Source organism: Polypterus senegalus, chromosome 11 (genome assembly GCF_016835505.1).
Source record: "Polypterus senegalus isolate Bchr_013 chromosome 11, ASM1683550v1, whole genome shotgun sequence".
Lineage (NCBI taxonomy): Eukaryota > Metazoa > Chordata > Cladistia > Polypteriformes > Polypteridae > Polypterus > Polypterus senegalus.
This window is the reverse complement of record NC_053164.1, coordinates 129,465,362-129,483,349: the sequence shown is the minus strand read 5'-3', so window position 1 is coordinate 129,483,349 and position 17,988 is coordinate 129,465,362. Positions and strand designations below refer to the sequence as shown.

At 38.9% G+C, this 17,988-nt stretch overlaps 1 protein-coding gene across 2 annotated transcripts in view; it reads right to left on the bottom strand.

Moving 5' to 3' along the window:
* LOC120539518 overlaps window positions 1–17,988 on the bottom strand; it is a 580,969-nt gene that overhangs the window by 311,589 nt on the left and 251,392 nt on the right. Inside the window, exon 1 of one of the 2 annotated variants that reach the window (XM_039769653.1) lies at window positions 7,465–7,524. The exons of the other annotated variant lie outside the window; for it this stretch is intronic. Coding sequence (XP_039625587.1) covers window positions 7,465–7,495 — 31 coding nt within the window. The 5' untranslated portion in view covers window positions 7,496–7,524. Of the gene's footprint in view, window positions 1–7,464; window positions 7,525–17,988 lie in introns of those variants that run through there. 2 annotated transcript variants of the gene reach the window in all.

Genomic DNA, 17,988 nt, shown 5'->3' with positions numbered 1-17,988 from the left:
CATCAGGGAGACCTGCGCCAAAAACTAAATTGGAGCTGTAAGGAAGAACTGCTGACTAATACATCACTGTACCACCCACCATTTAAAAAGTAATAAAATCGTAAGTTTAAACAGAATTACCCAAAGTTGCATAAATTTACAATAATGTGGTGCTTTTGTGACAAAGGTATAATTATAGAACCTCATTAATCCATGCATTTCCTAACCTATTTATCCAGCTTAAGGTCATACAGTGATTATATAAATACATTAAAAAATGTACTACATTAAACAACATAATCAGATCATCTCTAAAATTGTTCCCATAATTTTTTATATTGTCTTGTGCAGTTTTTTTATTGGACTATAAGTTAGCTTTACACAGGTACTGATAAAACTTTATGAAATAATCTTTTTTTTAATTGTCATTTCTCATTTTTCAAAAACATTTGTTCCTATTTTAGCTTTTGGGTCAATTAAAAAAAAGTGCTTTTTTTGCATATTATGCTTCTCTGCTAAAGATGCATTTCTCTTTCAGTGGATTGTTTTTCAAAAATGAATACGGAAAAATTTGAGCCAAGAATGGCCACACAATGAATTCTCTTCCACCACTCTGTAAACACGACATAGCATCATTCACTCCTCCAGAAAAAGGTCAAACTGTTCAGATCTCACTTACTGTGCCTTATAAATAAAGAACACAATTGGAAGCCAACCTTCTCTAAGCTGAAAAATCACAAAGTGCTTATAATATGAAACAAATCAATACAATTACATACAAAAGTAAGTTAGGCATCATAAGTGACACCCTGTCCACTCATACTGTGAGTCAGTCAGAGGATTAAAGCTGAATCTTCAGAGTGCCTAGTCTAGCTCTCTTGCTTTGAGATCATGCTTCCCATAAGCCTACTTTCTTTTTTAATTAAAATGTAGGCTTTATATTAAAATGATACAGTACCTTCACCACATCCCTCTTTCTGCTGTTTTGCTGTGTACATTTCCAGTATTGGATGCATTTGCATTATAAATTGCTTATAAAGTTAAAGCATCTTATTGCAACCAGGAAGAAGATGAGTAACTGTAATCAAATATGTTGTGTACTCACCATATAAGTCCACCATCACCTTCCTACTGCGGCGTGATGTCCATTTGTCATTTTCTCTTACGACTTCAATTTCACAGCTCACGTTCACTTGAGTGACATTCTTTACTGATCTTTGATCCAACAGCTGATACTTAAGCACAGTAATCACACAGGCTTTTACACCTGTGTATGCCTCTGATCTGAAAAGAGCTTCATTCTTATAAAAATGACAAAATCCCTTAACTAGCCGATCCCCTTCACATCTTATCATGACAGATTCAATCTTCTGATCCTCTGTGCTTGCTCTTTTGATTTCAGCTTTTACTAGAAAAAAGTAATAAATTATAAAATGCAGTATTAAGTTAAAAAAGAATGATAATTAAATAGAAATGCAATAAAATAACTTACAAATCAATGAGTACTACTTACCAAATACAGGATTAATATTATTTATATATGCTGAGTACAATTCCACAATTTGTTGTTCTCCTTGCTGTTTTAGTGAGGACGGCTGGTAAGATGCATGACACATAATTGATATGACTGACTGTGTTAAAAATATCATCACCTCCAAGCAGTCTTCAGTCTTTACTGCCCTTACTGTCTAACAATTTTTATTGAGAGCAACACATGAGGTTACCTGAACATTCACCTGAGGCTTCAGAATTTATGTTCATATCTTGAAAACAAGTAACATAGGCTGTGAATACATGTGTGTCGTGTCATGTCATGTACTGAAGACTTTTTTAACATGGTTATAGCATATACTGAAGAGGTCACATTTGTAGCATTCAGTAACACTCGACTACAAGCAGTCTAATTCTAATCAAAGTATCAAATGTGAAGGTGTTATTCAGATTTGCTCAAAAAATACACAGATAAAAAAAACTCAACACTAGTTCTTGAGCAAAGGAAACAAAAATTGGCAGAAAGATACATGGAATTCATCAGTTGAAATTCATCAGTTCTCGTTATCATTATATAGCACACTATATAGTATATAGTACTACTGTATACGGTATTATACAGTATTTTTAAATAAGATTCAGATCTTGATCCAAGTAGGAATAATAAGGGCTCCATCAATAACTACCTGGAGGACACATAAAAAAGGAGTCTGTGTGTTTAAGGACAAAGGGTGTTTTTGGTGTTCATGATCCTCTTCCTGCATAAACAGAGGTGCTAGACAGCTTCCTAATATTCAGACATCTATAAGGCTGAGATTCAATTATTTCTCCAGCAACATCTGAAGCTGCCAAAAAGTATTAGGAGTTAGTGACTCCATAGCTGAATTAAGGAGTGTTAAACAAGGGAAGATCGTTTCGTAGCTCATCAACAGACCAAGAGTGGGCAAATTTGAAAGGAAAAAGAATGTGCACAAGGGAAGGCATGCAAGGAACATGTTGTAATTGTTATTTAGGCAAAGCAGCATTATTTATTTTTTTCAGCCCCTTCTCTCTATTGTGTTTAGGTATTTATGTGGATAATGTACATTTAATGGAATAGAATAGAAATCTTCACCATAGCCAGATATAATTGAGTTACTACCTACCAAGCTCCTTCACTATTACTTTCAGGTTGTCACTTCTCCCAGAGTTTTCACTGTTGATAATATTTTCATAATCACAACTGAATTGCAGATAGCCTTCACGATTTAGATCCACATGTCCCAGCAGCTCTTCTCCTCTTGCAGTGAAGTCACATCGGTTGCTGTATGAGCTCCCAGATCTGAACGGCTCTGATTCAGCTTCCCTGTAGAAGCGGCACTTCACACGAGAGACACACTGTGGAGCTGAACAGCTGATTGTGTGCTCACGGCTCATCATTTCAATAACATTGGGAATAATCACCATTTTAGCTTTCTGAAGTTCACAAGTATTTCCTGTAAGACAAAAGGAAAATTACATCTAGTGTTTGTTAATTTGTTTGTTTTTTTAGTAGATAATTTCTTGCCCATTAAACATCACACTTTATAGAAAAAGTCAATGCTAAAAACTTGTGTATAACTTTCCCAAAAAAACAGTTGCAGTACACTATAGCTCATAACAGTCACAAATAAAAAATATAAGCATGTCTTTCTTAATTGCCGGTTTGCAAAGTTTTATCTGAACACCATTTGACTAATTTAACCTTTTAACTTATTATGAAATCATCAAAGAATACTCAATGTAAAAAAAGTTCTGTTTTAGTTCATTGTATAGAATATTGTATAAAACATTAAAATAGTTTTTAAAATAAATTTTTTTCTTCCTCCAACACGAACACTTTCATCACATAGTGAGAAATATCCATGCACATTTTCTATCCATCCATTATAAAACCCATTTAATCCAATTTGGAATTACTGCGACTGATGAATATAGTGGAAGCACTGGGCAGAGGCAGGAAGCAAACCAGAATGGGGTGCCAGTCCATCACAGGTCTACCATTAGTTTTTCTATCAACACACAACTTATTTTAATTACCAATATGTTACATTTTTAAATCCACTCTTTGACCAGAACAATTACATTCCTTCACCTTTGAGATGTTTCAGGGTGTTATGTTTCCTCATATTCTACGGTGTTTGTAATTTATGAAATTAATTATGAATTGATTTTCATACTTGCTGAAACCTGATGTTGATTATGAAACTTGCAGTATTTATAATCATATAATTGGATTATATGCTTTTAATTGCAGATTTATAATGGGGACTGGAAGAAAAACATTACGCACACATGCACACACACACACACATATATATATATATATATATATATATATATATATATATATATATATATATATATATATACATAAATTCACTCTTTGACCAAAATATTATATTTCTTCAGAGTATATATTTCCACATTTTCATAATTGTCCACCACTCCTGAATCTAATTTTGTGTTGATTTTCACAATAAGTGCCACCTGATGTCAATTATGAAATTCTTGCAGTACTTACAATAATCATATTTTTACATTATATTAAGATGATTTATAATGGAGACTGGAAGAAGAACATTAAGTTTTTGGATTTAATTGAAATGCCATACAATTATATATTACACTAGAGTAAAAAGGTGACAAACACAAAACGTTCTTAGTTACCACGGTAGATGCATGGAAATTAGCAGAAATCATTTAATGTGTAGCTGGAGTAAGTGCCACTCTGCCAGCTCAAATAAGTCCTGGACCACATCTACTTTTATTATTTGTGCCAGTTTTGTCAATGCCATCAGCGTGACCAATGAGTTTTTTTTGTTCTTTATTCCTCTGTCTCTCACTCTCTTTCTCAGTCTTTTTAAGTGTCTGTGATTTATACCAAATGACGTTCCCATTTAAATTTCAATTGTCTATACATTCAGACTATGCTGGACTAATTAACTGAGGGCTTATTAGCGGGGATGATTTACCTTTTAAGTTTGATATACTGTATACAATTATGCAGGGATATTTAGCAGTAAAATTTGTATTTAACCATTTAAATGGGATTTTTATTTACCATTTAGCAAGGCAATTTACCATTTAGCAGGGATATTCAGTAGTCAAGCGTTATACTTAAACATTTAAGTTGTTTCCATTTAAACCAACATTTTAACATTTTGCACATCAAACACAGACATTTAAGAAAAAGGGATCATTTTTACATTTGGCGTCCTGTAACTGTTCAATCAATAATTTTACAAAAAAGTACACCATCTTACAAACAGCACCCCTTAACTAGTCACACACTTTTACTTATACTGTATGAACATCACATATATCAGTAATAAATAAGGTAAAGGGACTGAAGAAAAAAAATATTTTTTGATCAATAGTGTATTGCAATGCATGTAAAAAAAGGAATTAATGTGTGCAAAATCACATCTGTGGGAAGTCAGGTTCCTTCTGATAGTACAGTTAATGAACATCAACATTTAACATTTTTTAAAGGCCAATGTTACTAAAAGCTGATATGTAGCAGAGCATTTTGGAGTCACATATTTGCATCACATAAAATAAAAGACCAGAAAGATGACCCACTGTTTGGGTTTGGTGTTGATTGATGCACTTTATCTTCTGCAGGGGCCTTATTGCATATCTCATTGCTGTTCACTTCTATGACCATGTTATGTGACTCTGCAAAATGATTTCTGCTTGAAACACTGTTATACACCCTCTCATGACTATCCGCAAGGTCACTCTCATTTTAAACGAACTACCTCAAATTATCCATTTGCTAAATTTTCTGAGAATGTCAGGTACAGTTTTCAATACAACAGTGTCTTTTGCTTCTCTTTTTTTAATATTTGTTTCACCTGCACCACTGATCATCTATGTTTAGTTTTTGTTTTTTGTAGCACAGTAACAAATCAAATGTACAATCTCATAAAAGTGACCTATTAGACACTTGGTCTAATCATGACCCAACCATATCAGCCAGTCAGGACTCCTATTTATTTAAAAAAAAAAAAGCTTTTTATTTTGGTCTGATTGAAAAAACCTTTTAATCATGAGGATTGAATTGGGGTGGGGGTTTGTGCCAGATTACAGATTGATATGAGTTCCTCTACTGGCAGTAAAAACTTAAGACTTTTCCTCTTTTTAGGAGTGTTTTCCCTCTTTCACGTGGACTCAAATAACCTTAATATTAAGTCTGGCCATGATGAGGTGCAACACCAAATGTTTAAAATATTTACAAGGAAGGCTAGAGCGTCTGAAATGAAGGGGTGCAAGGATTTTATTTTTTTACTTCTTTTTTTTTAATTGTGTGTTATAGAGACACAATTCAAACACTATGCCATGAGTAAGGGATACTTTTAGGTGTATAACCCTGCATGATATGCCATGAGAATTTATTGCATTAAAATTAATACTTCCTCTTTCATATCCATACATGCCTTGCTAGACATCTCTGAGTATGAGGTTTAAGATTTTTCCAAAAGCTTTTTAAACTGAGCAACACCGAATGGTTCAACAATAAGTGCTCATGTGTTTATTTTTATTTATGTCTTTTGCTATGAATAGAAATACATTCTGAATTTTATTTTACTTAATGCTATATGTGGAAAGGAAATATTTTAAAGACCAAATTAGTCCATGAAATGTTTTTATAAGTGTACTGTAATAGTAAAAGTAATGAGCTATTCAAAAAACATACCCTAAACCTTAACCAGTCCAAACAATAATAGAAGGTTATGTCCATCTATCTGTCCTTGTGCAGCCAAATGTTTCAACGTTAAAAGATTTTGCACTTATTAACAAATGCTCCCTAAAATAATTAATATAACCATAATATTCTTAAACAATATTTAAATATATCAAAATTAATTTAATTCATTACACATATAATATATAATGTATATACAATATATAATTGTTTGATCTGAGATCTGAAATTGTGTTTGAAATTATAATGTTTTAAAATGAAATTATAATGTATAAAATAGCACTAAAAACTAGTGTATAGTATAGTAAAAAGTATATTAGTAATAGATGAAGTTTTACCTTGAACTTTTATACAGTTAAAGTGAAATATTTCTTCATAAATATAAATTAATTAGTCAGGTACTAAAGTAAAAGTAATTAGCAATAGAAACAGTTTAACTTGAATACTTTTTGCATTTTATACACTCAAAGATCAGACTATTTTCTAGTGAAATATTTCTTAATAAATCTAAAGATATCTGTAGGTTAATATTTTAATAATTCTTAATAAAATAGAAACAGTTAATACATTAGTTATAATGCACACATTAAAAGGCATTGTCATCATCCTTTAACTTTTTTCCAATATTTAAGTTTAACTTTTTATTAACATATTTAATGATTTCTTTCCTCAGTTTTATTAATACAATGTTAACTGCCCACAGCAGGAAGCAATTTGTCTGGCTATAAATCCAATGTACAATAGCATTTATTTACAGATTGTTGTTATTTATCACACAGTGCAAACCCAATCTTTTTAAGTAGTATGATGGCTCTTAAATTTAGTTAACATTGCTATTTACAGAGTAAAGGAAAACAAAAACGCAAGTAAACTCCTTCAAGTCAACTTTCTAGAGAGAAACAACATAGATATTTAAACTATTGTTACTGCCAAAGTAAAAAAAAATTACATTAACTAATATAATCATTAAGCAAATTAACAGCTCTCCAACTTCTATTAAGTCCTATAAAGTCCTTTATTACCCTTATAAAACAGCAAATGTGTTGTATAATAGCTTTACCAACTTATGGATAGAAAACATTTTAGGAAACAAACAAAATAAAGTAACATACCTTTAACGTTTGACATCATGCATAGCAGATTGATGCCTTAAAATATAACAAGAAATGAATGTTATAAAATATAAATATCATACAATGTTCAATTAAGAAATAAAAGTCATTTTTTGTTTTTGTTAATATTGCTGTACTGACAATCTTATTTACCATATAAAAAAAGAATGATGAAAATAAACATAATAAGATGGAGAGAAGCACTCCTGTCAGTCGCAGCTCACCCTTATCTTATTCTAACATTTCAAACTGGCTTCAGTCTGCAGAGTTTGAGGTTAAGAGCAGGAAGTCCATGAATGTAAAGTGTGCTGATTAGAAGTGAATATTATTAGATGGCCATTTCACAGAAGTGAAATTTTACCTTTCTGATGCAAAAATAAGAACTTAAACAGATGATGCAAACCTGTCTATTTTCTTCCTATATTATTAATGTTGATATTGATTTATTGTTGAATTAGGTAATTTTGAAGTATTGTCCCATGATATTCCGCGATACCACACATTATAATCATTCCAATAAATTATGATTTCATTAGTATAATGAAATGTGCACTTGCATTTTACACACACATTTGTGTGTGTGAGAAAGAGAATTTGCAGCATATAACATTTTTATTCTGAAATGGATAATTTATTATGCAATAACATAACACACTTATGGGCGGCAAGAGGGTGCAGCAGCAACTATAATTTGATTACTATTACATTATGATTACTACTGTGTTAATGAGTGTGTCTTATGATATATTATATTTGTGTCTGTTTTGGGTTTGTTGCTGCTGAAGGTCCTAGCCCAAATCAACCTCCACTAGATAAGTTGCTGAAGAAAATGGATGAATAATGAAATGATGTTATACAGATAAATTATTAACAAATTTTCTTTAAAGAAAGTAAGCATTACAAATTTAAAAATATTAATGTACTCAATTACTCCTTAGAAATTAATTAAATATTATATATATATATATATATATATATATACATACAGTGGGATGCAAAAGTTTGGGCAACCTTGTTAATACTCATTATTTTCCTGTATAAATCGTTGGTTGTTACGATAAAAAATGTCAGTTAAATATATCATATTGGAGACACACACAGTGATATTTGAGAAGTGGAATGAAGTTTATTGGATTTACAGAAAGTGTGCAATAATTGTTCAAAACAAATCAGGCAGGTGCATAAATTTGGGCACCGTTGTCATTTTATTGATTCCAAAACTTTTAGAACTAATTATTGGAACTCAAAGTGGCCCCTGACCTACATACACAGGTGAATCCTATAATGATAAAGAGTATTTAAGGGGGTCAATTGTAAGTTTCCCTCCTCCATTAATTTTCTCTGAAGAGTAGCAACATGGGGGTCACAAAACAACTCTCAAATGACCTGAAGACAAAGATTGCTCACCATCATGGTTTAGGGAGGAAATGGAAGACCACAGGCTCAGTTCAAGTTAAGGCTCGAAGTGGCAGACCAAGAAAGATTTCGAATAGACAGAAGTGCCGAATGGTGAGAACAGTCAGAGTCAACCCACAGACCAGCACCAAAGACCTACAACATCATCTTGCAGCAGATGGAGTCACTGTGCATCGTTCAACCATTCGGGGTACTTTACACAAGGAGATGCTGTATGCAAGAGTGATGTAGAGGAAGCCTTTTCTCCGCCCACAGCACAAACAGTGCCGATTGAGGTATGCTCAAGTACATTTGGACAAGCCAGCTTCATTTTGGAATAAGGTGCTGTGGACTGATGAAACTAAAATTGAGTTATTTGGGCATAACAAGGGGCGTTATGCATGGAGGAAAAAGAACACAGCATTCCAAGAAAAACACCTGCTACCTACAGTAAAATATGGTGGTGGTTCCATCATGCTGTGGGGCTATGTGGCCAGTGCAGGAACTGGGAATCTTATCAAAGTTGAGGGACGCATGGATTCCACTCAGTATCAGCAGATTCTGGAGACCAATGTCCAGGAATCAGTGACAAAGCTGAAGCTGCGCCGGGGCTGGATCTTTCAACAAGACAATGACCCGAAACACTGCTCAAAATCCACTAAGGCATTCATGCAGAGGAACAAGTACAACGTTCTGGAATGGCCATCTCAGTCCCCAGACCTGAATATAATTGAAAATCTGTGGTGTGTGTTAAAGAGAGCTGTCCATGCTCCGAAGCCATCAAACCTGAATGAACTAGAGATGTTTTGTAAAGAGGAATGGTCCAAAATACCTTCAACCACAATCCAGACTCTCATTGGAACCTACAGGAAGCGTTTAGAGGCTGTAATTTCTGCAAAAGGCGGATCTAGTAAATATTGATTTCATTTCTTTTTTGTGGTGCCCAAATTTATGCACCTGCCTGATTTTGTTTGAACAATTATTGCACACTTTCTGTAAATCCAATAAAGTTCATTTCACTTCTCAAATATCACTGTGTGTGTCTCCTATATGATATATTTAACTGACATTTTTTATCGTAACAATCAACGATTTATACAGGAAAATAATGACTATTAACAAGGTTGCCCAAACTTTTGCATCCCACTGTATATATATATATATATATATATATATATATATATATAGTCACACATGCGCACTTAAGAAGCAGTCAACAAGTCCTAAGGAGAGCGAAATAACAAACAATAGAAGTTTGTTTCATGGTACTAATGCCTATCTCCCTGACGTTATAGAACTAAAGAAGACAACTGAACATATTCACAATACAAACAGTAATTCAGAAAACGAAACATCTACCTCCTTATCATTCACTTCACTTCCGGCTCCTGGAGATGACATCACTTCCGGTACCCCGTTGATGATGTCACTTCCGGCTCCTGACAATGACGTCACTTACGGTTCCCCTCTGATGATGTAATTTTCCTATTCATCATTTCCTGAAGCCATTTTGTCTTTCCTATATAAGAAACCAGTTTACCTCTCACTATTGTCTGATATTTGGATTTTTTTTTTCATATATTTTCGACCAACTTTGCTGTTCAAGCAATATACGGGGCAATTCCCCAACACTTTTTGAGTTGTTTTCTCAATTGATTTATCACAATTGGCGTAGTCGGCAGGATTAATTTAATCGTCCAAGAATGAGCGAGGGACAGGATCTGAATGCCGTATTAAACACTCTGGTGGCTGAACTACAACAAGTCAAGATCCAACTCGGAGATACCAGGACCCGACTCGCAGAATCAGAGGCACATGCAGCAGTTTGGGTAGAGACATCACGGTCAGTACCTTCCCCATTAACATATCTCACAGCCGAAGACGACGTAGAAACTTACTTCCTGGTGTTTGAAAGGAATGCTAAATGCAATGCCTGGCCGCAATCAGAGTGGCCCTACATTCTGGCGCTGTACTTGAAGGGAGAAGCGCAGAGGGTTACTATGATCTGACAGAAGAGCAGGCTGCCAACTCTGACACCCTTAAGAAAGAGATATTCAAACACTACGGCGTATCCGCGGCTCAGCAGGCGACCGAATGGAGGGAGTGGAAATTTGTTCAAGCGCTTACAAGTTTACGAAGTCTGGGGTAAAGTAGGACGTTGGCTAAGGCCAGACTTTAATAGAGCCCAACGGATGGCTGAGATAGTAAAAATAGAAACATTTATTAACGGACTCCCAGAAAAAGTCGCCCAGCAGGTCCACAAACAAGAGGTAGCGAATATGGAAGACCTCATAAAAATAGTGGAGCGTCATTGGGCAGTCTGCAAAACCGAAGGGTCAGAACGGTACTCTCGGCCACCGCGACAGGTTCGTGTACCTTCTAATGAGCCTGCCTGATCGTTCCGTGATGCCTCTACCCGGAAGAAAGAAAAGCCCGTCTATCCTCCGCGCTGTTTCAAGTGTGGGGGTAGGACACCTGTTCACTGCCTGCCCGACTCCGTAGCTGATGGACTGTTCGCTGGGAAGAGTAGAGAGGTACTGTGCTGTGATCAATCCCTTGTCTTTGCCGTATACGGGAGCAGTAATTCTGAATGGAATAAAAGTTACCGCTATGTATGATTCCGGGAGTAACATTTCTATTGTTGCTCGTGGTTTTGTCTTACCGCAACAATGGCTAATGCATAAAATTAGTCTTAGGTGTATCCATGGTGACATTAAGTATTACCAAGCCGCCTCTTGTGTCATTTCGGTGGATAATGTCATGCGCTCAATGATAGTGGCCGTAATGACAAATCCACCCTATGCCGTGATACTCGGACGCGACTGGTCAGAAATGAAACGCAGTACAGACAGTACTCTCCTGTTAATAAATGAGGGCTTGGTAATGGAACATAAAGAAAATGTTCCGACTGCTTCCACGCCGTGTACTAGCTCTCAGAATTCTAGTATAGATAGTGTTGATAACGGAGATGAAGGTACGTCAGGCACTACGGGAGGCAACCCACCTTTTGAAGGACCTGAGGTACCTGAAACTCCGCCCCTTAAGGTAGTACAGGATCCCATCACTGAATTGGCTTCTCAGTTTAAAATTACCCCTTCTTCTTTTTAACAAGAGCAATGGAATGATGAGTCCTTAAAATTCGGGAGAAATGAAGTTGTTTCACTCTGACGACGTCATTTCCCTATTCATCATTTCCTGAAGCCATTTTGTCTTCCCTATATAAGCCACCAGTTTACCTCTAACTATTGTCTGATATTTGGATGGTTTTTTTATATATTTCGACCAACTTTGCTGTTCAAGCAATATACGGGGCAATTCCCCAACACTTTTTGAGTTGTTTTCTCAAGTGATTTATCACAATATATATATATATATATATATATATATATATATATATATATATATATATACTGTATATATATACATATATATATATATATATACAGTATATATATATATATATATTGTCACGCTTGGGTCACAGATTTGCACAGAGACACAGAAGGTCGTAGAAAAAGAAGGATTTTTATTCAGACACCGCAAACACATGAGCTTAAACGTGCTCCATGACAAGTCAGATATAACAGTTCCGCTAGGAGCAGAGAGAGATAAAAGCAAACAATCAATTCCCAAACTGACAGGCGCTGCAAGGCTTATAAGTCGGTGGAGTACCGCGCGAGGCTTGTATTACGCGTTATAGTGCAAGGATAAGGAGCAATGTGTAGTCAGTGTTTCAGGGTTTGTGGTTTTCCCAGGGCGTCTGTCTCTATTTGGGGTGCGATCAGCCCTCCAGCTCACACCCTCCCCCTCAGCTTTATTCACATTCCTGTGAATCAAGCGACTCTCTGTACTAGGTTCATTTAGTCGTGATAACACGTCTGCGTTGGCGTGTTCAGAACCTGGTCGGTGCTTTACTGTGAAACTGTAAGGTTGTAAACCCAGAAACCATCTCATTAGAGAGAGTTTGTATCTTTCTGTCGGTACAACCACTGGAGTGGAGCATGATCAGTTACCAAAGTGAAGTTTCGTCCCCACAAGTAATAGCGAAGCGCTTCCACAGCCCACCTAATTGCCAAGCATTCTTTCTCAATTGTAGAATAATTGCGTTCCCTAGGAAGTAATTTCCTACTCAAATATGTGATTGGATGTTCTTCTCCATCAAAATTTGTGACAGGACTGCCACACCAAATGCACTTGCGTCTGTTTGCAAGATAAAATCTTTTGTGAAATCCGGGTTCCTTAGAACCGGGTAAGAAGACAATGCTTTTTTTAAATCGTTGAAAGAACGTTCGCAATTTTCTGTCCACAGGACAGGTCGGTTTTTTCTGCCTCTAGTAAGTTCTGTAAGAGGAGCAGCTCTATGTGCAAAATTTGGAATGAATTTTCTGTAGTAACCAGCGAGCCCCAGAAAAGCGCGTACTTGTTTCTGTGTCTCAGGTCTCGGGTAAACAAGCATTTCTTCTATTTTCCTTAATTGTGGCCTAAGTAAACCCTTGCCCATAGAATAGCCTAAGTAATGAGTCTCGGACATGCCTAGTTTACATTTCTTAGGGTTAGCAGTAAGGCCAGCCTGTCTCAAGCTTTCAAGAACGGCTTGAAGCCGCTCTAAGTGTGTTTTCCAATCATTGCTAAAAATCACGACATCGTCAAGGTATGCCCCAGCATATTCAGAGTGAGGACGTAGGATCTGATCCATCATACGCTGAAAAGTTAGAGGTGCCCGTGAAGACCAAACGGAGTCTTGTAAATTCATAGAGTCCGTCAGGAGTCGCAAATGCCGTTTTCTCACAACTGCTAGCCTCTAAAGGCACCTGCCAATAGCCTTTCGTGAGATCTAGCGTGGAGATATAGCTCGCCTGACCCAGTTTTTCCAACAGTTCATCGACACGGGGCATGGGATAAGCATCAATTTAGAGACCTTATTCAAGCGTCTGAAATCGATACAGAACCGAACCGAACCGTCTTGCTTTGGGACTAATACGACTGGGCTGCACCAGTCACTTTACTTTCACGAATTACACCCAGTGTCAGCATCTTTTTACCTCTTGCGACAATATTTCGCGCTTCCGTATCCGAACGGCCGCATCTGTGCGAACATCAGGTGCAGTGGTAATTTTATGTTTTGTAATGTTAGTCTTGCCTGGTAAATCTGAAAAGACATCAGTGTTCCGTTCTATCAAAGATAACAGTTCTGTCTTTTGCGTGTCAGTAAGATCGTTACCAATGGTAACATCGGACTGAGAAACAGCAGCCAAGGAAGTGTTAACCTCTTGTCGGTCGTGCCATTCCTTCAAGAGGTTAATGTGTAAAATCTGGAATGGTTTGCGCCGCCGGTATTCTAACCTTGTAATTTACGGACTCATACGCTCCTCAATAATGGCGGGCCCTGCCATTTAGCTAAGAATTTGTGTGGATCCGAGGGAACCAGTACCAAAACACGATCGCCAGGTTTGAACTCACGGAGCTTGCTGCCTATCGTAAAGACGCTTCTGAGTTTCCTGTTCTCGTTGTTGGTGTTCCACAGCAATAGAGGAAAGCATAGAAATTCTGTCTTGCAACGAAATTAGTCGATCTGCAAAGCTTGGACCCTTAGCTGCTCTCTCGTTTCCTATCCATTCCTCACGTACCACATCCAGGATGCCTCGCGGCCGCCTGCGAATAACAACTCGAAGGGACTCAAGCCAGTGGACGCCTGTGGTGATTCTCGCACGCATACAAAACAAAGGTAGGACAGTGTTCCATGTTGTGGGATCATTATGAGCAACTCGCCTGATCATCTGTTTCAATGTTTTGTTAAATCGCCGGTTAAACCATTCGTTTGAGGATGGTAAACAGTAGTACTCAATTTCTTAATAGCAAAGCTGTCACACAATTGTTTCATCACGCGAGAAGTGAAAGGTGTGCCCTGATCAGTTAAGATTTCTCTAGGGATACCAATACGAGTAAAAGTTTCACATAGTGCTTTGGCTACAGCCAAAAGTTGGCCTTTTCAGCGATCATTTCTGGATATCGTGTCGCATAATCAACCAACACCAGCAAATATTGGTACCCATCCTTAGTCTTAGGTAATGGTCCCACAATATCTAATCCCACACGCTGAAAGGGAACTTCCAATATGGGCATAGGACAAAGGGGAGCCCGAGGAGGCTTATAAGCAGAGACGATCTGGCAGTCTGGACATGAAGTACAAAATCGTTCAACATCTTTTCCCATATTAAGCCAATAAAATCGTTTTGATAACCGGTCTCTAGTTTTGTCGGCACCGAGGTGCCCCCCCAAGATGTGTGAATGTGCCAGATGCAAAACAGTTTCCCTATGTGCTTCAGGTACCACCAGTTGTTCAATAAATTCCCCCTCCAAATGATCTGAGATCACTCTGAAAAGGCAACCGTCCTTTTCTATAAAGTGTGGGGTTTTCACACCCCCGGAATTACGCTCTTGGTAATAAGAGTCATTAGCAGGGCGAGCCTGTTTAAATGCATATTCTAATGAGCTATCAGTATGCTGCAAACGCACAAAATCTGATTGTTCGTTAACACTTGGTTTGTGTTTGGAGGCGTTTGCAATCTGGGAAGATGTAGAAGGAGCAGCCCATTCTGGAAGATTGTCGGGGGTGACCTCCTCCGTCTCGCTGGAGAGATCGGGTTCAATATCTAAGTTGGGCTCTAGATTTTCCCTGGCCGCTACCAGTTCTTCGTCTTGGATTTCTTCTTCTTCTCCCCCCCCACCAAGTTCATTAGTGGACTGGACTACTGGTCCCTTACATTTATTAATCAGTTTCGGAAAAAGGGCATTTCTCCGTCCTATGAGTAATGGCCAAGGGCACGAGTCCAAAACGGCAGACCAAACCTTAAAGTGGCGCCCCCTATAAGTTAAAGGAAGAAGTAAAGTCCCCAATTTCACTGGGATCAACAAGCCATCTTTTCCATCCGGAAATGTAATATTTGAGCAACAAATCTCGGCCAGTCCAATCTCCATTGAATGAGCTGGAGACAAGCGACAATCTCTTGCCAAATGGCCGAGCTGATCACATCGGAAACATCTACGGTCGGCTCCGTTTCCGAAATATCCTCTGCGACGTCCACGTCGACGTGCTCTGTAGCCTCCACGGTCTCGTCGACCTGCTGTTGCCGCTGTCTCCCCAGAAACAGGCGTCCCATCTACGACTGGATTTCCCGGGGTCCTACCTGACCCCATTAGATTTTCAGGTCCTGCAGCTTGTCGATCGAAGCGACGAGAATGTCCTGGACGTTCGTTCACAGGTTGCGAAGCAGCACGAAATCCACCGCTCTTTCTCCAAGTGGACTGTGAACCCTCTAATCGTCTGGACATAATCGTTAATGATTTAATATCATGGCGTAGAAATTCATCTCAAAGAACTTCAGGTATGCCGGCCAGTAATATATTCACGACAACTGTTTCCATCACGTCTCCTTCAAACCAACAGTGCACTTTATGTATCAAACCTTGAATTTGCGCACGGATTGGGTCATCCATGTTTAGTTTCCAGTCTTTAAGTGCAAATGTTTTAGACTTCTGAAATAAGTCTTCGGCGGCATCCATCTGTGCAACCACTTCTGGTACCACTTGTCACGCTTGGGTCACAGATTTGCACAGAGACACAGAAGGTCGTAGAAAAAAAGAAGGATTTTTATTCAGACACGCAAACACATGAGCTTAAACGTGCTCCATGACAAGTCAGATATAACAGTTCGCTAGGAGCAGAGAGATAAAAGCAAACAATCAATTCCCAAACTGACAGGTGCTGCAAGGCTTATAAGTCGGCGGAGTACCGCGCGAGGCTTGTATTACGCGTTATAGTGCAAGGATAAGGAGCAATGTGTAGTCAGTGTTTCAGGGTTTGTGGTTTTCCCAGGGGCGTCTGTCTCTATTTGGGGTGCGATCAGTCCTCCAGCTCACAATATATATATTCACACCCTGTATATATATTGTGGTCCGAGAGGAGGGCTTGTGCCTCCTCCAGACCGCGAGGGGGCGTCCGTCCTGGTTATGTTGGGGGCCTCGGGTAAAGGGCTTGGAAGCCCAGCCCTGTAGAGACCCATGGCCACCGCCAGGCGGGCGCCGATGCCGGTATATCCCGTGTGGTCCCCGGCCGGAGGGCTTGTGCCTCCTCCAGACCGCAAGGGGGCGATCGCCCTGGTTGTATTGGGAGCCACGGGTAGAGGGCTTGGAAGTCCAACCCTGTAGGGGCCCGTGGCCACCGCCAGGCGGCGCCCTGGTGCCTGAGGAACCCTGGAGCCCAGCACTTCCGCCAGACCAGGAAGTGCTGGGGGGATGACTTTATGTGGCGCCCGGAGAGCTGCCAGGAGGACAGCCGACACTTCCGCCACGCTGGGGCGTGGCCAAGGAGGGAATGCCGGGAATACCTGGTGCTCATCCGGGAGCACTATATAAGGGGCCGCCTCCTTTCAGTCTGGAGCGGAAGTCGGGTGGAAGAGGACGGAGCGAGAGGAAGGAATGGAGGCGGCCAGGAGAAAGGCAATAGGACTGTGTGGCCTGGACTTGGGGGAATCGGTGCTGAAGGCACTGGGGTTTGTGGTGCACGTGATTATTGTAAATATTTGTAAATAAATTGTGTGTTGGGTGAAACAAAGATGTCCGTCTGTCTGTGTCCGGGCCAGTGTTCACAATATATATACAGTGGAACCTCGGTTCACGAACGTTCCGGTTCACGACCAAAAAGATCGCCAAACTTTTGCCTCGGTTCACAACCACACACTCGGTATACGAACAAGCCAGTTTCCCTTGCCTGTCTGAGCTGAGCTGAAAGAGAGAGAGAAAGAGAGAGAGAGCAAGAGCGAGCGAGCACGTGCCTGCTAGGGAGGGGGAGGAGGAGATTGCTTCACGTGTTTGCTGAACAAGCCAGTTTCCCTTGCCTCCTCAGCTGAGAGAGAGAGAGAGAGCGAGAGAGCAAGAGCGAGCAAGCACGTGCCTGCTGGGAAGGGGAGGAGGAGATTGCTGCACGTGTTTGCCTGCCTATCTGTAGGCTGTAGTGCAAGCGAAACCATCCCTCCCCACAGGCAGCCTGAGAGAGAAAGAGAGCTGCCATGCTTTTTCATTTAAGCAAAGCAGCTCCTTGTTCATTGTTTTCAATAAGACGTGCACTCTCTTTGTGCTCTACAGTATTTCGTGTGCTTTTGCAGTTAACTATGGCTTCTAAGCAAGTGGAGAGTGGTCAGAAGAAAGTTTTGAAGAAAATTGAAATCGAAGTAAAGAAAGAAATTACAAAAGGTGGAAAAACTGTTTACTAGTTTACTCATT